This window comes from Patiria miniata, unplaced genomic scaffold (assembly GCF_015706575.1).
Source record: "Patiria miniata isolate m_02_andy unplaced genomic scaffold, ASM1570657v1 HiC_scaffold_28, whole genome shotgun sequence".
Taxonomy (NCBI): domain Eukaryota; kingdom Metazoa; phylum Echinodermata; class Asteroidea; order Valvatida; family Asterinidae; genus Patiria; species Patiria miniata.
The window spans coordinates 4,748,264-4,767,842 of NW_024037067.1; the positions used below are offsets into that span (position 1 = coordinate 4,748,264).

The 19,579-nt window shown below is 42.1% G+C and overlaps 1 protein-coding gene across 1 annotated transcript; it reads left to right on the top strand.

Annotated features, from left to right (window-relative positions):
- The first annotated feature begins 352 nt into the window (after positions 1–352).
- Positions 353–12,480, top strand: LOC119734891 (WW domain-binding protein 11-like). The gene is made up of 10 exons (XM_038208515.1): positions 353–510; positions 2,920–2,951; positions 4,312–4,405; positions 5,071–5,168; positions 6,016–6,103; positions 6,555–6,617; positions 7,428–7,512; positions 8,478–8,680; positions 9,150–9,311; positions 10,556–12,480. Exons 1-10 carry the CDS (start codon positions 447–449, stop codon positions 11,494–11,496), a joined length of 1,830 nt encoding a protein of 609 aa, XP_038064443.1. The 5' UTR covers positions 353–446; the 3' UTR covers positions 11,497–12,480.
- Positions 12,481–19,579: the final 7,099 nt, after the last annotated feature.

A 19,579-nucleotide genomic window follows, 5' to 3' on the forward strand; every position in this document is an offset into this window, starting at 1 on the left:
TGACTGTTAAGTCAATCATCACTGCAGATTTTTTGTTTTTTTGGTAAACTGCACAAAATTGTAGAAATTAAATTGGCATAAATTTAAGCCGTGGTCAACAACAGAAAGCGTTATTTTTATTAAGTCTTCGGTAGCTGTGATTGTTTATGTTGTATGTTTAACGACCCGTTGATTTGTTTGGATCATAGAGCTATATTAAATTAATTTAATATTGCTCTATGGTTTGGAAACAAACACGTATCCCAGTTATTATTTACGTTGGTCTTCCATAGCTTGCAAAAAAAAAGTGTAGAGCGCCACCGAGCGAGCGACCCGTGAAGACATAAACAGCGCCCTCTTTGGTTTTCTTTGTCACGACATATCCACGACTCCACGAGAACAGCCGATCAAGAAGTTGTATTTTCTTCAAGCTCAACTGAAGCTAGCAGTTGGCATTATTTGCAAAGATGGGTCGTCGGTCAATAAATACCACAAAAAGTGGAAAGTATATGAATCCTACTGATCAAGCACGTAAGTGTGATGATAACTTTATACTGTTGAAAAACATACTCTGCAGGCCAGGCACTTCATTTGCGACGACAATTATGTTCATTGACGTTGCACTAGTTTCGTGAGAAAAAAAAAGTGCATTCTGACGCCACTTTTTCAGGGGCCTACTAAACTGCGTCATCAAGCTTCAACAAACGTCAATTTTGTATATGCTTTTGAACATTAAATTTAAAGGTAGCTTAATTATATAGAGAAAAAGCAATAAAAGAAGATAGTGGATATTTTGCCGGAGGTAATGACGGCAAACTAACGATTACTAAAGGTTTGCCGGCGGCAATCCATATCAACAGAGGGCGCTGTACTCTTTGAAATAGAGCTGAATTATAAGATGTATTAAATTCCCACCAAAAGTTGTGTAGCACGTTTGGTGTAGTGGTTAAGCAAATGCTCTAGTAAGCGGGATGACTCGCGTTCGAATCCGACCGCACCACATTTTTAAGTTTTTTTTTCTCATCCCCAAATAAATAAGAATATTCTTCTTTTATTATGTTAACATGTCTCAAACATTTTTTGCAGAGTATTACATTTTCTTTTTCAGATTTGTAGGTCTGGAGGATTTTTTTAAAAAGGGAAATAAAGTCCGAAATTATAAAATGGTCTGAATCCCATCTTGTGAATACGAGGTAACAACGATAATTTTGGCATGGAGCCAGACTAAAACTTGTCACCGGAAAAAGTTTTAAGTAAAAAAAAACAGTAACTGCGCATGTTCAGTGCATATCTGGCAAACTAACGTTTACTAAAGGTTTGCCGTCTCCGGCAAAATATACACTGCCATAAAAGAACATCTTCTACAATATCAATTAGTAGAAATTATTTAAAAACTTGTTTTTTGAACGTGAAATGTACGACAAGTTTTCTGATTAGTGATGGCCGCCATCTTGTTTGGATAGCGCTGTTCACTTCGCGCATGTGTAGTATCGCTCCGTACACTTCACGCATGCGTAGTACGGCTAGCTTCACGTAAACAAAATGGCAGCCAACACAAACTCGACAGAGTCGTGCGTTGAAAAAAAAAACTTTTGAAATAATTTTAACTTTAACTGATATATGTAGAAGATGTTCTGTATTGCTTTTTCTACCATATAAAGCTACTTTTAATGTTCAAAAGCATATACAAAATTTGTTGATACTTGTTGACGACCCTTGACGCTTGTTGACGCTTGTTGACGCAGTTAAGTAGGACCACTTTTTCACTCTATATTATCTCAGTAAAGGTCAGTCATCATAAAAATGTGGGGAAAAAACATGAATCTGGGACTGGGAAACATTTTCAAGTTTTGTTAGAAAAGAGAAATACAATTTTTGAAATGCATACAACTCTCCATAGGCCGAGGCCCTACTGACTTTGTACACAACCAAATAAAGTGGCTACATTCTGTCCATATTTTCATTCAAATTTGGATTCTGTCAGATTCTGCAATGCTAAGAAAATATGATTCAAAGCAGAGACGTTTTTGTACCTGAAACATGTGAGATGTGTATGTTTCATCGATCATGCAGAATGTTTTATTTTAGGCAGTGTATATTTTGCCGGAGACGGCAAACCTTTAGTAAACGTTAGTTTGCCGGATATGCACTGAACATGCGCAGTTACTGTTTTTTTGTACTTGAACATTTTCCGGTGACAAGTTTTAGTCTGGCTCCATGCCAAAATTATCGTTGTTACCTCGTATTCACAAGATGGGATTCAGACCATTTTATAATTTCGGACCTTATTTCCCTTTTAAAAAAAATCCTCCAGAGCCACAAATCTGAAAAAGAAAATGTAATACTCTGCAAAAAACGTTTGAGACATGTTAAAATAATAAAAGAAGAATATTCTTATTTATTTGGGGATGAGAAAAAAAAACTTTAAAATGTGATGCAGTCCGAATCGAACGCGAGTCATCCCGCTTACTAGAGCCTTTGCTTAACCACTACACCAAACGTGCTACACAACTTTTGGTGGGAATCTAATACATCTTTTAATTCAGCCCTATTTTAAAGAGTACAGCGCCCTCTGTTGATATGGATTGCCACCAGCAAACCTTTAGTAATCGTTAGTTTGCCGTCATTACCTCCGGCAAAATATCCACTTTCTTTATTTTACATACAATTTGGAGTGCTGATTATGACTGGCATGCAAAAAACTCACACCTCCAATTCTTTGTCCTCATTCATGCTTTAGGGCCTATGTCGTTTTTTAATATAAATGGCAGATAACAATCAAACAATAAAATGAGCCGTAAAAAAAGTAAAAAGCTACATTTTTAATCACAATTTATAAAGGTGTCATCAAGAAAGATTTTGGGGGAAACCTATTGTTGTTATGTATAATTGTGAGGTGATATTTCAGTAGATTATTTATTTCTTTGCTATTTTTCTTAGGTAAAGAGGCAAGGAAAAGGGAGCTGAAAAAGGTACGTTGCCATTTTTATTATGGAAAAATAGTCCAAGCCTTCTCAACACTCGGTGATTACATAGAGAGAGTTGGGGAAAACTACTGGGGTGAACACATCACCTGGTCACCTGACTCTCACGCACAGAAGAAGGTTCTTGCGGACTCCAACGGCTTCACCTAAACCATAGACCCGGCTTCTGAGTTTTCTTCGTGGGTGTGCAGTGTACGAAACAAGCATTTCCGATGCCCAGTTTTGATCTTGCAGCACTGCGACTCCTTCTGGTTTGGACGTCATCAGGAACATCTTCATCCTTGTAATCCCGGTGCAGACGTCCAAGTCGAGGTGAAGAGGGATCTGAAGATGATGGCAAGGGCCAACATCTTCCGTTCCGCTGGTACCATTGTCGAGGGGGTGCTCACAGATGTTGCGGCTGCTGATGTCCCCACTTGTCCCAAGCCATGCAACCTCGTCCGCATTTACAACTGGGCTCGCCAAAGCCAGCGTCCACCAGACCCACCGACCTGGGCTTTGACATCGTCTCCTCAAGTGTGCCGGATGGCTTCCTCCAGGCTGACGTCCGGATGGGAAACTCTCGGCACATCTTGATCTATACCGAAAACCAGCTTGCAGTCTTGGACGGAGCTAAGACATGGTACTTGGCCGGCACCTTCAAGATTATCAAGCGTCCCTTCCAGCAGTTGTTAAGCGTTCATGCATTTGTTAAGGGGGACAGCAGAAACAAGTTCATTTTAGCGTTTGTCATGATGTCTAGTCGCACCAAACGCGACTACAAGAAGGTCTTGAAGCGCCTGAAGAAGAAGCTACCATCCAGCGGTTCTAAGATGGAAGAGATGGTTGTCCACTTCGAATCTGGGATGTGGTCAGCCATCTGGCGTGTCTTTCCTGAGAAGCATGTGAGAGGGTGCCTGTTCCATTGGAATCAAGCAGTTTGGCGCCATTGTCAAAAAATTGGTCTCATCATCCCGTTCAACACCGATGTCTCCGTCAGGCAGTACGTTGATGGCCTTGCTGTTCTTGCCTCACGAACACATCCCGGGGCATTTTACAAGTTGCAGGAAGGAGCAAACTCACCACCCTTGATCCAGCTGTGCGACTACATCGAAACAACATGGATCATCAGCACCACGTGGGCACCCCCCAGCTGGACCATTTTCCTTCACCAACATAGACACCATGGGTTTGTGCACATAAGCTCACGCGTACTTCGCACCGTATGCAAAGTTCGCATGAAGCAGCGCACGAATACTGTGTGTCCCACCACCAGAGTTTTTGAAAGTGGTAAAAACAAACGCCCTGCAATGTTTGTGCACGGAATCAGTATTGAATTGAACTTTGATGGTTTGCTTTATATCAACAGAACAAGAAGCAGCGCATGATGGTTCGCAGTGCTGTACTGAAGACCAAAGACCCCAAGAGCATCTTCTATGATATGGAAGCTCTGGACGAACTTGGTATGGACAGTGGCATTGGCAGGATTTTTGCTTTCAGTAGGAGGTTGGGGGAGGGGGGAGAATCAACATTTTATGGTGGAGGGATCTTGAACCCCGAAAGAGTCCTGAAGCCCTTGTTTCACTAGAGCCTCTCAACCTGGGTGGAACTCACCCCTGGGCGAACCCTGTGCCGCCCCGGGTCGAGTTTTTGATTTTCAACTCTGCGTTCAATCCGCATTGTTTCACACTTGTTTAATACAAATCAAGCTGATCATGCTCAGTTACTACTGTTTTGAACCCTGGCAAGAATTTCAACATAGGTTGAAAATCTCAACCCTGGTCTGGAGCAGGGTTGAGTTCAAACCCTGGGTGAAATCAATCTCTGGGTTGACGCAGGGTTAAAATTCTTCAAGTGTGAAATGATGCATGTTTCAACCCTGCGTCAACCCTGAGATTTGTCTAGTGTGAAAAGGGCTTTAGGGGGTTCGGGTTAAAAAAGTGTTGGGGGGAAGAAGGAACAAGACCTCCTTTACTTTTGTCATTTTTCATATTTTATAAATCTGCAGGGTGTAGGGAATTAGCATCAAGCTAAAAAATAGTTGTCTACATTTCTCTTCTGGTCGAGTTACTTTTTTTTAAATGAGTTTTGTTGAAAATCCTTCATTTTTTGAAAAATTCATTTTTAGAGCTGAACCCGGAGACAGTGACGGAATTAAACGAGAAGGTCATTAAAGACAAAAGGAAGAAACTCAAGGAGACCTTGGAGAGGGTTCTCAAGCTTTATGTGAGTACTATTCTTATTAATAGAATTTGTCTCTTTTCTTTTTGTACGAGTTTACTTAAAATTATCCTTGAGAGTTTATGACACCCGAACCACACATAATGCTCGCCCCAGTAGATTAAGGCTCCTAGTGGGTGGTCAATATTCAGAGCAGTATGTAAAACCCTTCAAAAACCCTGCAGGTCAGTTTCAAGCGATGGCTTATAAAGGGTACAAGAATTGAGTCACACAGGGAGTTGGTGCAGACAAACCAGCACTGTGCAGAGCAGTGAAGCATGACCGAATGTGCCTGCTTGCCCTGAGTCAATTTTCATGTACAATTTCATTTTGATTTAATCCTAACTGCCCCAAATCCTTCAAAATCCTTTTTGCCAAAGTGGAGGAATTTGGAGGATTGAGGTTACATGGCAAAAGTGCATAATACTGATTTCGTAGGATGCACTTTGTCAAGGTCTTGGGCCGGACCTTGTGTTGTTTTGCTCAGCTATGCATACAATAATATAGGCCTGGATTATGCTTGAAATCCTCTGTACTGCTCCAGGATGTCACTGGCCAAGCCTCAACATACTGACAGTCCCTGCCACAGGATTTTGCAGGATTCAGGCAGTGGTCACCCCTCCTTGGACCATATTTAAGAAACAATGGAGGAATTTGCAGGATTGAGGCTATTTTTTTCCATGAGGCCAATTGGAGGATTTTGCAGGATTGAGGCTACATCTTTGCAAAAAGGCCTAGGGAAATACGGTTAAAGTAGACCCGGGCAGTTTCCCATATATGATCCTGATATGATTTACATGATCCTAAATTAAAGAAACTGCTGTCAACACTTGTTTGTTGATACCTTCCACAGAGGCGGGAGGACCCTGACATGTACGTGGAGTTCAAGGCCATGGAGGTGGACTACGAAAAGAAGAGAGCCGAAAAACTGAGGAAATTTGGTGAGATGGCGATAAGTGCTCATCAGTAGAGGGCAGTTCCACAAAATTAGAAACCTCAATGCCAAAAATTGCAAAACGGTCCAAATGCCACAAAATGAAATGTGTCTTATTCTGAGTCTTATTATCTGTATTTTATATTGAGATATAGTTTATTTCAAACAATGTTCAACAGTTCCGTTGTTACTTTCAACTTAAAAATTAATTACTGATTGCATAAAAAATCAAATTCGTCTGAGTACGTTTGACACCATTGAATTTCGAGTTGATTCTACTACAGCAAAAATTTGGATGAATATTTCTTTTTTTATTCATGGTAGCAAGTAAGTGCTATGTTTAATCAGAACTAAAATCCACACTAATGCAAAGATTAATACTGTAGTTGTGGATTAAGACAATTTTTTTAAACTATTTTAGACAATTTCAGCAATATTTTTGTCTTTTGTATGCACAGAGGCCATTCGAGATGCCAGACAAGTCAACGTGGAGTCCATCCCACTCCCAGAAACTCCAGACGGTAAGATAATACTTTGTAAAACACACTCTTGTTTTACTTTACTCTCGGGGACAATGCTTTGTGTTCCCTTTGTCCCTGTAATATAACACTCTCCCATAGACTAAGCACGCAAACTTACTACAGAGGACCGTTTCCAACAAAAGACCCAACTCCCGAGGACTGAAAGGATCTGTTGTTTCCCTTTGTGTGTCGGTCCTGGGGGTATGTAGAGCACTTACATATACATACCAAATGAGGCCACACTTTATGGATGTGTTTCATTAGCTCACCCAGGTCGACTCGGGTAAAGGCAGCCAGGCAAAAGCCATGACAGCCGAGCTAATCAAACGCTCAAACATGGGCCATCATGATCCTCACGTGATGTCCCTAGCAACGGCTGTAGCCGCCATTGACAAAAATGCCCTTTTTTGGACCGAGTTTTCTTTTTGAGATCAACGGCTTTTCCGTAAATTGCAAAAAGTAGCAACGTCGATCTGGAAATATAATCTCGAAAGTCGCACTGAGATCAATAACTAAATTAGGTTTAGACTTCAAATAAATTTGTGGTGTTTTGGGGTCCACTTGATATTTTCCGCTGTCCGACTGCCATATTTGTCCGTTTCTTGTAATGAACAAGGTATGCGTGTGATGTATTTCCACCAGTGACCCCGCTCCTCCGCACCCCCCACCCCCCCCCCCCCCCCTGTATCCACCACTGACCCCTGCCCAGTTCCTAATTTCTGCGGTGTCACAAACGATTCCTTGTTGATCGTTGATTATTGACTGTTGAAACAAATCAAGAATATTGTTTACAACTCCTTTTTTTTCCAGTTCCATCGCTCATCCCACTGCCTCAAGATATCCCTCTGCCAGGCGCCCAGCCCCCCTCCATACTCAAAAGAACGTCATCCTATGGGTAAGAAAACACTGAAACCTCTCATGCATGTTCCATGGATATTATCAAGACATATGTGACCTGTTCTGTCAAAATCAGACTTTTCTGGGCATAAGGTCAAAAATGAGGTTTTTGCATATTGTTAAAAAATGTTCTTTTTCCTTTTAATAGGTGGTTTAATTTTTGAAATTGGTCATTCCTGGGCAGAGTTATGCTATTTTGAAGTTCATTGTGTCGAGAGGTAGAAAACGGAGAAAATGGCCACGAACGTCACAAAACAGTAATTTCTTTAACTGATTTTAACAAATCATCAAAAATACTATATTTAGAGTTCAAATTAGGGTTTCAAACTTTTATAGTATATTTTAGACATGTTCAGGATTACAAATATGCAAAAATTTGAAAAAAATCACCCCCACAGCGTTTTTTTGCCCTATCTCAATTTCAACCTCTGCCCAGAGGCGTCTGCTTTTGACAGAACAGGTCACAAATAGGATCAGTTGCTGTTCATTCCACATGAAATGTCCTCCCAATGACTGGGTATAGTTTGCAGGATTCAGTGACTACTGGGCCTTTTCAAAAACACTCCAGAGCTGTAATGTTGAACAAAATGGATCGGAACGCTCTGATAAGTTGGATGGGCAGTCTGTTCATACACCATGAAGACTATTAGCAAGTATATCAAGTTACAATCAGCGACCATGAAGCAAATTAGGGGATGTTCCAGTTGTTTTCTTTAGCATGTGTCACAAGAAATGGAATGCTCAATTTTATTTTAAGGTTTATTTCAAATATCTGGTTTTCAAAATCGAAACCATATATTATAATTCAAACCAAATTTTTAAAAATCTGAATAAAAGTCCCACCACTTTTTAATTCCTTTTAAAGGGTTGGAAAACAGCTGATGCTCAACCATAATTTCACTCCTGCACCTGTCAAACCAATTAACAGGTGAATTTGTTTTTTTGTTGGCTACTCCTTTTCAGCATGCCATTGCCCCCACCCGGTCCCCCACCGGGTCCCCCTCCCAGCCTCTTTCCGGGGCTTCCGCCGGGCAAGAAGCCCCCAGGTCCCCCACCAGGTCTGCCACCGTATGCGACCACTCCCTACGCACCCAGATCTCCCCCAAGGGTCTCCTTCACGGGTGTGGCGCCGGAAGAGGAAGGTGAAGCCTACAATCCAGATGAGGGTGAGGGGAAAGTTCTTGGTCTTTACTTTACATTATAAAAGTCGTTTGAAAATGAGGTGTTCGAAATTAGGTGGAGTGCCGTGGCCTAGTGGCCTGGAGCATTGAATTTGTGGTCTGCGGGTAATTCTGCAGATTGCGGGTTCGAGTCCTGCTCTGGGTTTTGGCGCCTGTGCTCCTGAGCAAGGCACTTTATCACTCATTGCTTTTCTCTCCTCAGGAGTAAATGGGTACCTGTGAGAACAGAGTTGGTTACTGTGAGAGGTTTATTACGGCCAAGAGCACTGAAACGGCTGCCTTCCGGCCGCGTATGCTCTCTAGGGAGTTGACAAGGTTTCAGGAGTGTTTGCCCCTTGAACAGGGGTAGTAAGAATTTCAAAGTGCTTTGATAACCGTTTTAAAAGCGCAATATACATGCCTGTTGTTATTATTTAAAAGAGACCCACTCACTCCTCTTTCTGTACTTCCACAGACGTGTCAGACATGGAAGACGAGGAGAACATGGACGACGGGTCTTCATCCTCATCGTCATCGGAAACCGAGGACGAAGGTGACGAGGACAACACAGACAAAGAGGACGATGACGACGAACAGGAGATGGATGCTGAAAACTTGGAGCAAACAGACAGAGAAGGTGGGAGCCATTGTTGTTGTACCCCTAATCCTTTTCTTAAGTAGAAATGCCAAGAAAAGGCAGGAAGCACCTGTGGTCCAAATGGACCAAGCGGTTAAGAGCACCGGACTCAAGCTGTGGTGTTTCTGATCAGCAGAGTGTGGGTTCGAGTCCCGGTGTTTGACACTTGTGTCCTTAAGTAAGGCACTTAACCATTATTGCTTTGTCCTTCGGATGGGACGTCGGTCCCATGCGTTGTATAATGCACGTAAGAGAACCCATCAAGAACCCAACACCTATCGCTAAGAGAAGGGGCGCGCCCCTGTGTTTCTGACCGTGCATTTATCTTCATACATATGAGGCTGGACTTTCAAGGAAGGAAGATAGGACACTTGACAAAGGAAGTGAGACTCACTAGTAAAGTGATTCTAAGAAAGTGATATGAGATCGAGCTTGTTGATGAAGCTCTTGGAAGACTGTGGTCTGTAGAATGGTGGGAAGCACGATTGTGGTAGAGAGTTCCACAATTTGGATGTGCGGACAATGAAGGATGATGAGTGAGATACAGTATGGGACCTAGGTATTGAGACTCTGAAAACCCCGTGAAAATCTTATTCGACAAACTTTTCAAGAACTTTCATTTGTCATCATTTATTAAAAAACTCGGAGACTAAATTAAGTCAAACAAGGCCCATTCTAACTGCCACTGATGCGTAACTGAATTGCCTTGAGCATGGCAGTAGGTCAGCAATTGCATTGCACTTGCTCTAAAAGTGGAGTTTAAATGCGATTAAAGTAGCTTGCCCTACTTCTATGGGCTTTATTCATGAGTTGGCCATATTAAATTTAAAGCGAAGTAAAATCCTCATTTTTTGGAACTTGTGAAGAGAAATGAAAGCAATGACATAAGGTTAATTACAAATTAATACCAGTCTGCTCTGATGAATAATTTAAAATTTGTGATTAAACACACCCTGATGTTTTAAGCCACATTTTAAAAAAATGACAGTGAGGCTAGAATGCACAAAATAGTCTGGCACCATCCCATTCAACAGTTCACAATTTATAAAATACATTCAGGGAACAATACCGAAATGGCGTCCTCATGACTAGGGTCCATAAGTTGGGCGAGTCATTCATGATTGAAAATACTGACAGCATAGACAAATGTCAGGTGTGTCAGAAAATAAGAAAAGGAGCAGCACCAACTCCTGCAATTTTTTTTCAAATTTGTCCAACTCGGTTTCCTTGCTTAATCATTCCAGGACTAGCCATGGGACGCTCCAAGATGAAAAAAGAAGGCCGACTGCCGCCCGGAATGTCTGCACTGCAAGCCGCTATGCTGAGAATGGCAGGCCAGGAGGTTCCGATGGTTGAAGAAGATGATGCAGAGGAAGAAGAAGAGGAAGATCATGAAGAGGAAGAGAATAAGAAACTAGAGAAAGAGGAAGATAAGCCGAGGAGCATGATGGCACCCATGGGTTTGATGCCACCCCGCGCCCCTCAAGGTGAACCTCAAGGCCCCCCAGCAGTCAACCCCCCAGGTGCGCCCCCAGGCCCCCCTCCCGGCCCGCCAGCTCGCCCTCCACCTGGGCCCCCGCCAGGGTTCCCGATGCCCAACTTTGCTCGGGTGCCCCCACCCCGGGGCCTGCCGCCTCGAATGCTTCCCCCAGGCCCGCCGCCCGGTCGACCACGCGCCCCTCCTCCGGGGCCACCTCCAGGTGTACCCCCATTGATGCGTGCGGGTCTGCCCCCTCACCGGCTCCCCCCACCGCCAGGGATGGGGCCCCCTCTGCGGATGATGCCGCCCAGGCTGCGTCCCCCTGTGCCAGGAATGCCGCAACCGCAGCAGCATGAGAACCCTAATGTCCTCAGTGCCCCGCCCAGCATCCACAAACTCCCCGTGAAACCGGACGACCGTCTGATCGAAAAGAAATCCTCAGCGACCATCGAGGCCAAACCCCAGATCCGCAACCTTCAGGCGGACGTGACGCGATTCATGCCCACGTCCCTGCGCGTCAAGCGTGACAAGGGTAGGGCTAAAGGACTGAAAACTGGTCCAGGTGCAGAAGAGGACATGATCAAGTCAGTGCCAGTGCCTAAGGCTCAGCCAACCGTTCCTACGGCAACCAAGGACGATGCCTACGATCAGTTCATGAAAGAGATGTCAGGATTGATGTCAGTCCCACAGGGTGAGGAGACGTGAGTTATACTGTAATCACTCTTGTATAATTCCATCTGTCAGTTTTTACTTCATTTTTATTAAAATCTTGGACAGCTAGATTTGGGAAAACTGACTGTTGCTGAATGTCAACAAGTCAATTTTTGTCGGAGTAGAAATATCTTTGGGAAACAATGTCGAATACCCTGAAGTGTTGACGAAATCTGACCTCTTCGCAAGCACTTCCCTGCAACTATTGCATATATGCATAGCCTGCCATTGTTTAGAGTAATCAAGTTATAATTTATACTTCAGATTTGTATCAGGTCTGCATTCCATACAAAGAGAAGATGGACTGCTTCCACATACCGGTGTATTCTCGACCTGAATATAGACAATTGGTGACTGAAATTCATTATTTCGTCATGTCCGTGCAACAAGGTCATATCTCCTAAAATGGGCCATACGTGAAACGGGAGTTTCAGAATGTCAAAAGGTCGTATCTCACTTAAAATAACCTGGATGTTACAGAAAGTCAATGGACGTCGAGATACGACCTTGTTGCACGGAGCGTATTCGTGCGAGATACGACTTTGTTGCAGAATGGAGTTACGACCTTGTTGCACTGACGCGACGGTTTGACCCCGATTTAAAAGTCATTGCTTTGATTCTTGTCTGTGTCTGTCAAGCTTCTGTTAACAAAAGCAATTCAATAAAGTGCATTGTTTACTGAATCCGGCGACCAGAATTAGAAACTTTTTCTGCGGTGGATTCACTCTCACACGAATACTGCACGCGTTCTTGAAGATGATTGGTTGAAGGAGCCCAAAGTATGTGCGCACTACCGTTTGCGCGACCCTAGTGCCACCTTAGAAAATGGCTGCAGCCTGATTGGTCTATATGAGAAATTTAGAAGTATTGAAAGTTTTGCATTATTTTTCCAAATTTCTTACCAGTATAATTATTTTTTTCCTTTGAAGGTTTGGTCTTGGTGTAATTTACAGTGCCAATAAATCAGATACCAGTCAATTTGGGATCAACCTAAATGTTGTGACAACCTTTAGAAGTGATCCCCGTTTGCTATTTCCCGGGTTCACTGCATAAATGTTGCTAGCATCGTGACTTTGGGTGTGATCCCTGGCTACATGGCATGTCTGGATTTATGGCTTCTGACTAGCGCCGCTTGAACAAAGACATTGACAAAATGAGGGACCGACAACATACTGTAGGGCTGGATAGCTCAGATGGTAGAGCACCGGAACGGCAATCCGGAGGTCCCAGGTTCTAACCCAGCTCCAGGCAGTTTCTTTGTTCAACTTCTAAAATTAAGCTGTAGAAGTGTTCAAGTCTGTTTCATATTTCCCTCATGAGTGAATATCTGTTTAAAACGACTGACCACTTTTTTTGTCAGATAATTTTACAAACTGTTCACAACTTTTTTTGTTAACCCTTGAAATTGACAAATTTTGTTGCATTTTTTTTTTCTGTGTCAGAAACATCGAGAGGCAGTTAGTGAACCCTTTCCCAACTGTGTTTTTTATTCGACAATGTCCAGCATGGAATGGAAAATGAAATGATAATTGTTATTCTCCCATGACGGCCATTCACCTCTTTGCTAATTGGTTGTAATGTACATGTTACCACTATTTGGAAAGTGTACATAGGGTTTTAGATACTGTCAATAAATTGCCTGGTAGTACATAATGAATAAATTGATTCTGTTCAATACTTAAAAGTGCTTTCTGTTTGGAGAGGTCCATATTTTGTTGCCAATTTGTCAATATTCTGTAAGGTGAGTTATTGTCACTGTACGGTCATTATGTGCACTCCGCATTCCATGCAGCATTGGGGTTTTTTTATAAAAAAGTTCAGTGAAATTTTGAAACCTTGGCTTCGTTCTGGTGTACTGTGAAATTTGGACTGTAGTGAAATACAAACTCATTGGTTGTATTGCGCTTGCATGTGTGGACATATTAGGAAAGTGCGAGGGCACATGTGAGGATTAGAGTCCGTATAAAGAGACCAAATTTCGTAGGATCCGAGTTTTATATGACACCGGCTTCAAATATATACTTCAGCTCAATGGACCGATCCAGTAAGCCCCGCCCACTGCACACTGGGCAAATTAACACGTGCTCCTCTCCAATGCCACACTGCATTTTCCTGCCGCGGGCATCATGCGCGCGTGCACGCATGTCGGACTTTTGTGCACGCACGTCGGACATAAATAACAGCTGTGATTGGTCAGAACACCATGGGGCGGTGCTTACTGGATCGGTCCATTGGTCAAACCTCTACCTCAGGAACATCAACTCTACCAAGTTTAAAGTATTTCCATTTGGTTTTATACACTATCCCAACCTTCCAAAATCCTCTTTGCATAAGTGGAAGATTTCAAAGAAATCACGCTGTTTGGCAATAATGTGACAGTTGATTTTGGAGGATGCGTTATGTCAAGGTCTAGGCTGTACCTTGTGTTGTTTATGCTTGGCCATGTGTCAATTTAATCCAGTAGGGATATACTCAAATCATCCGGACTGCTTCTGAAAATCATCCGCCCTGCAGTCAATGTAATTTTCAGGGATTGTTGGAGGATTTTGCAGGATTAAGGCAGTAGTCACCCCTCCAATGAACAAGTGCAAGAAATAACATGATTTGGGAGGATTGAGGCTGTATCCATGTTTTTCGTGGAGCTAAGTTGGAGGATTTTGCAGGATTGAGGTTGCATCCTAGCAAAAAAACCTAGGGGTTAAAAACTTCTTAAATTCTGTGAAGCTGCAGATAAATCTGAAGATGAAGCCGTGGTTTCAAAAAAGAAAAATTCCCCTCTTTCTTTTTAAACGTCATTCAGTGAACCACAATATTTTTTTTGTGCCCACAAACTTCGTAAAAACGGATGTTATTACGGTGCCTGGGTGTAAACACGATGTAATCACGTTTAATATGATTGCTATGCATTTACAGTTGGGCAGTAATGTTCCTTTGAGGATGGCAAGTCAAGCGCAGTGTTGGCTTGCGTCACTCGCCCTTTATCTCCTAAATTCCTTGGCATCAGTACCCATTCTCACAGGACAAAAGCCCTGTTACAGTAAAAACGCAAAGTGACACACAATCAATATTTTCACAAACAGCTGTAAGCGGAATAATGCAAGTTGATTTCTATTCAACTCTACCTAAACATTAAAGGGAATGCGTGGCGATGGTTGGAAAAACATAAGAAACATTATAAAGAAACTTGAATATAAACTCAATTTGGAGCAATTTCATGTATTTCTTGGCAAACAAACCTTGATTTCAATCGGGTTTATCAGAACAGGTTACTGTACATGCATGTATTCAAAACTATGCGATTTGTTCTGAGCTGTTACTGAACTTGCTGTGCACACACTTTCTCTTTTGCGATACCATATTTGCTGCTTATGCCTACTATGCATGCAATTGGATTATTTACCGCTTCTTCATCTATTCAAAACTGTTTTGGTCCCAACAAATCTTGTAAACAGGTCCTGCGTTTTTGTGAACAACAACCGCTTGAAATTTGTAACAAAACCCAACTGGAAATAAGTTTTTAGACCTTAAGTTTCTTTTCTTGCGGAAGCACACAGTTTTGCAAAGAGAAATTTTCTTCCGAAACGTGATCAAGAAAAAGCATAGAAAAAAGCTTAGAAAGTATCGAGTGATGTCTTGCCTGCCTTTTGTTGTTTAGAGTCACAAGTGGGCGCTTCAAGTTTTCCAGCATCTTGACGTATGGCAAAAAAAAAAAGTCTCCGGTTTCTGGCATGCGCGCGCGTCGCCGTAGCCACGCGCGTCGGCAAAATGAAAAGGTTTTTTTTCAATGAAAGATGATGTCTCAAAACCGCCAAATTCACTGGTTTGACTGGAATCCTGCTGCTGCACAATTTTAACGTGTTTCTAGATGGGGTTATGATCGAGAATAAGCTTTATGTGGCTTCTCTGGACTCCCATGTATTGCACTAAGTCTAGTCGGGCACCATTTGCAGTCATCAGCCGATATTTGAGGCAAAAAAAATCAGGTAAAAAAAAAAAAAAAAGCCGCGTCGCCGCACCACTTTTTGGGCTTTTTTTGGCCTATACGGACCGCGGTAAAGTTATGTTTCGAGTCAGTACATGCCCGCACTCCACACCCCCCTTTAATATTTCAAAGGCGTCAGAGACCCACATTCAATACAAACGTCACATCTTGGAGGCTATGCATCAAACAGATTGTGAATTATTAATGCTAAGCGGGAGATGAAACCCGGTTTTTGCATTTAGCGGATCGGATCAAGCGAAGGTTGCGTATAGTGCACGTTTGCAAGATAGTGTTTTCATCCGAGTACATGTACACAGATAGTGGATGGTGTACACATTTCACAAGAACTCTTAATTTAAGAGATACTTGTTCATCAACAAAAAATCTTCATTTTCAAAGCAGAGCTTGTTAAATGTTATCAATACATTGCGTGTACTCTTTTGAGGTACGATAGTTAAAAACCAGGCCAGTCGTGTTTGTTTTGCTGCGTACGAAACTTTCTTGAACCAAAGAACGTCCTTGCTCGAGGCACAACAGAAATCCCTTTGTAAACTTCTTTTGTTCGTGTCACTTGGCTGGCCTGCCTGAACCAAAAATGACATGACACTTCACAGTTTCAATTTCTGTCCCATTTTCTCTTTCTTTTACCTTGGAAGTAAAAGATAGTTTCGGGGAATTTGATTTCTGAAAAGCAAGTGACGATTTGTTTTTGAATGAGAACCGCTAGTACAGTTACATGTATAACCATTTTATCTTCCAACAAACTTGAATCCTCGATCCTGATTGGTCAATCCATAGAAGCAGCTATGTGATATTGTGCAAATATAACATGGTTTGAGGGTGGATAGTCGATATTAGTTTCCCTTTTTCGTATACATTGTACATCTGGTCTTGTGTTGTTCATGTGACCATCATATCCCCTCCTTTAGCCTCGGTACAATACCTTTACGATCGATAGTCCTCTTTTGTGTTCTGATGCACAAGTAGGCATATTTACGCTTCGCTGAATAGAAAGGAAAAAAGGAAATTGGTCACGAAGATGTTGCTACTTTTGAACGTCCGTAATTCTTAATATTGAAGCAACGGGTGCTACACTCATAGCACTGCATGTATACGGTCTAATTATGAGGCTCGTGGCTCCAGCCATAGTTTGTACAGTGAACACACCACACGGCTTGAGCAAAGACCAGCCTCAGTTGCAGGCCGGGTAAAATATTTGATCAGGCTCCACTCCTATTGTGCCTGTGTTTGCCCGCCCTGGCAAAAACACGTCATCACCTTATTAGCAAACCCTTACCGGTCCAGTATCTGTTTGAATTTAAGCTTTCTTCTTTTGTGCGCAACGAGAGCATGAAAATGTAGAATAAATAGGGTTTTTTTTCTATTTATAAATTCAGAAGCTGGGCATCTTTATTTGTCATAGCTGCCGTTGTTATTGACTCGCAAGATACAATGTTTGTGCTTTAAGTCTTGTTAAGATGCTTGTGCGTTGTCGGTCATTGGATGTGCCTATAATCTCATTAACCAGGTGTCAAGAAATGGAGGGAGAAAAAAAATAATCTTCACCTGAATTCATTTTGTTGTTGATATTAGGGAAAACTTTATAGTGGAAATGTAGTTTATGCTAAATTTGGGGTCCGCGCATAAGTCCGACGCCTCATAGGTCCGACGCCTCATAAGTCCGACAAAATCTCATCCACCAACCAAATAAAGGCCGATAAGTCCGAAGCCTCTTAGGTCCGATGCCCCATAGGTCCAACGCCTTATAAGTCCGACGCCTCATAGGGCCGACGCCTCATACTCCGACGCCTCATAAGTCCGAAACATCGTTTGTCCGTTGTCGGAATTATGAGGCGTCGGACTTATGAGGCGTCGGAGCTATGACGCCGAATCCCTAAGTCCAATGCCTCAAAAATCCAATGCCTCAAAAATCCGACGCCTCATAATTCCGAAATGTTCGGACTTATGATGAGGCGTCGGACTTACGAGGCGTCGGACCTACGATTCGGCCCTCTACAGTTTAGTGTCAAAATGGCACGTCAATATGCTTTTTCAAACTAAGCATCTTTAGGTGAAAAAAAATTTTTCTAGACATCTCGTATTATAGCTCTCACTCAGATTATGTTAATCGCAGTATACTGCATTCTATAGGCAACTTTCGTGTTATTCGTAAAACGCATACGCTTTGTTTTGTGGAATTCCAGTCCCGTGAATTTGAGCATATTTTAAAAGGCATCCAGAACGCGCTCATTGATATTTAGATGCTTAGGTTTGATGGATACATTGCAGCACCAATGGCAATTCCTTTAACACTGTAAAATGCCAATGTGTAGGTAGCCATACACTACAGGTAAACCTACTTGGTTAAACAGCGTGGATGATTTTTGGACAAGTTGTGTTCAACATTGCTTGGCTCTGGAAATTTATATTCATTCATCTCGGAAAATCGGTAGTATCGGTGGTGGTCCACTGCGTCTATGGATCTGAAGAGACCTCGGGTTTATAGAAGTGACATTAATCATCAAATAGCATGCAATGTTAGGAATATGACTATATGGACCAAAAGGTAAATTGACGTGCATTCCCTTCGAATTGTTGCTTTTATTACCATAACAATTTCGGCATTTCTGTATAAAGCTGTAACGGACCCAACGCTTCCCTTTTTTGAAATGTGAAACTTGCTGGCGAGAAATTTAATTCTCCGTGATTACCGATGTATTGAACGCGGTTTATATCGTACCAAAAGATGAGCACGTGCTGGATGCTATGCATGCACTACATGGTCACCTAAACCCTGGCAACGAAACCGGAACTTTCGACCAATAGGAACGGAGTTCTTCTTTCCCAACTTTTGGCAGCATGTGCTTTCGTCTGGTTCCCAGAATCAACTCGCTGGCGTTCTTGCATTGAATATATGGGAAGAATTGAACAGACGACCCACGTACACAGGCGTTTCAAAAAGCAGACGTTTTGGCTGGACCTGGCGGGAATACAATTCAAACCGTGGTGTGAGTTGTTTTGCTAGTGTTCGTCAGTGTCAGCCCATGTTCTCCAAAGACAAGACTAGAGCTGCCAAAACAGGTAAGTTTATAAAATCCAAATAATGTAGTTAAGTTATGTAAGGCTAACATATAAGAATGGCTTTCAAGGTTCTAAAAAATCGAAAACGTTTCTAGTTCAAAGTCGTAGAATGTATTTCTTTGGTATCATTCATAGTGATCTACATGTACACAGAGTCCACGATGCTGGCAATAACGCATGTGGAAAATGCTGCTGATGCTTGACCCTTGATTTCACCCCCGCGTTTTTCACCTCCGCGTTTTTCACCTCACGTGTTAATTAATGTCATAATAAATAGTGGGGAAATTAACCGGAAGTACTGCTATTTACTCTTTCACCGAAATGGCATTAACACTGAAGTGTTTGCTTCGGGAATTCTCCCCTCGAGAGCCGACGACATGAACTATCTGTGAAAACAAAAAGCGCTGTGCGCGAGTTCAGTGTTTTCATTTAGCTCTTAGGCCTAATTGTGTACTCACTAAGGCCAAGCGCAATTAAACCAAATTCCAATCAGGTAATTGAGATAGTTAATGAGATTTTAATTAACAGTGCGCAGAGAACCCCAAATGATTGAGACTGTACGGTTGGGAACTGATAAACATGGGTAGGGCATGTTGTATATTGTTTGAAATGGCTGTCTATATTGTTACTGATTGTTTCACTTTTCAAGTAGGTAGGGCCTAATGTCGTGACAGTTTGAACAAGAAAAGTTCAAGAATCCTTGAAAAATAATTAAAATTTACCTTGGTATGCGATATCCCAGCTTAAAAACAATACAGGTACAGTTTAATCAGTAAAAGCTACCTTAAGTTTGTACTTGTGCATAACTGGAAATGCTTTATATTTCTAGAAAACAGAAAAAAACAAACACAATATTTTGGATCTCAAGATCAATTCCAAATTCGCTGGGTCATATTTTGAATGACAATTGAAATCCCAAATTCAGCATTTAGGACATCATCTCATTCAGTCGGTTGTCACCCATTCAGGGATTCGCAAAATTACAAACCCACTAAAAATTAGAACGAATGAGGG

Bases quoted from the DNA above. Each gene is read 5' to 3' on its own strand.
- LOC119734891 (XM_038208515.1), top strand. From the start codon at position 447: ATGGGTCGTCGGTCAATAAATACCACAAAAAGTGGAAAGTATATGAAT. The intron at 511-2,919 runs GTAAGTGTGATG...TATTTTTCTTAG, and splicing joins GAATCCTACTGATCAAGCAC to GTAAAGAGGCAAGGAAAAGG. The intron at 9,312-10,555 runs GTGGGAGCCATT...TAATCATTCCAG, and splicing joins GGAGCAAACAGACAGAGAAG to GACTAGCCATGGGACGCTCC.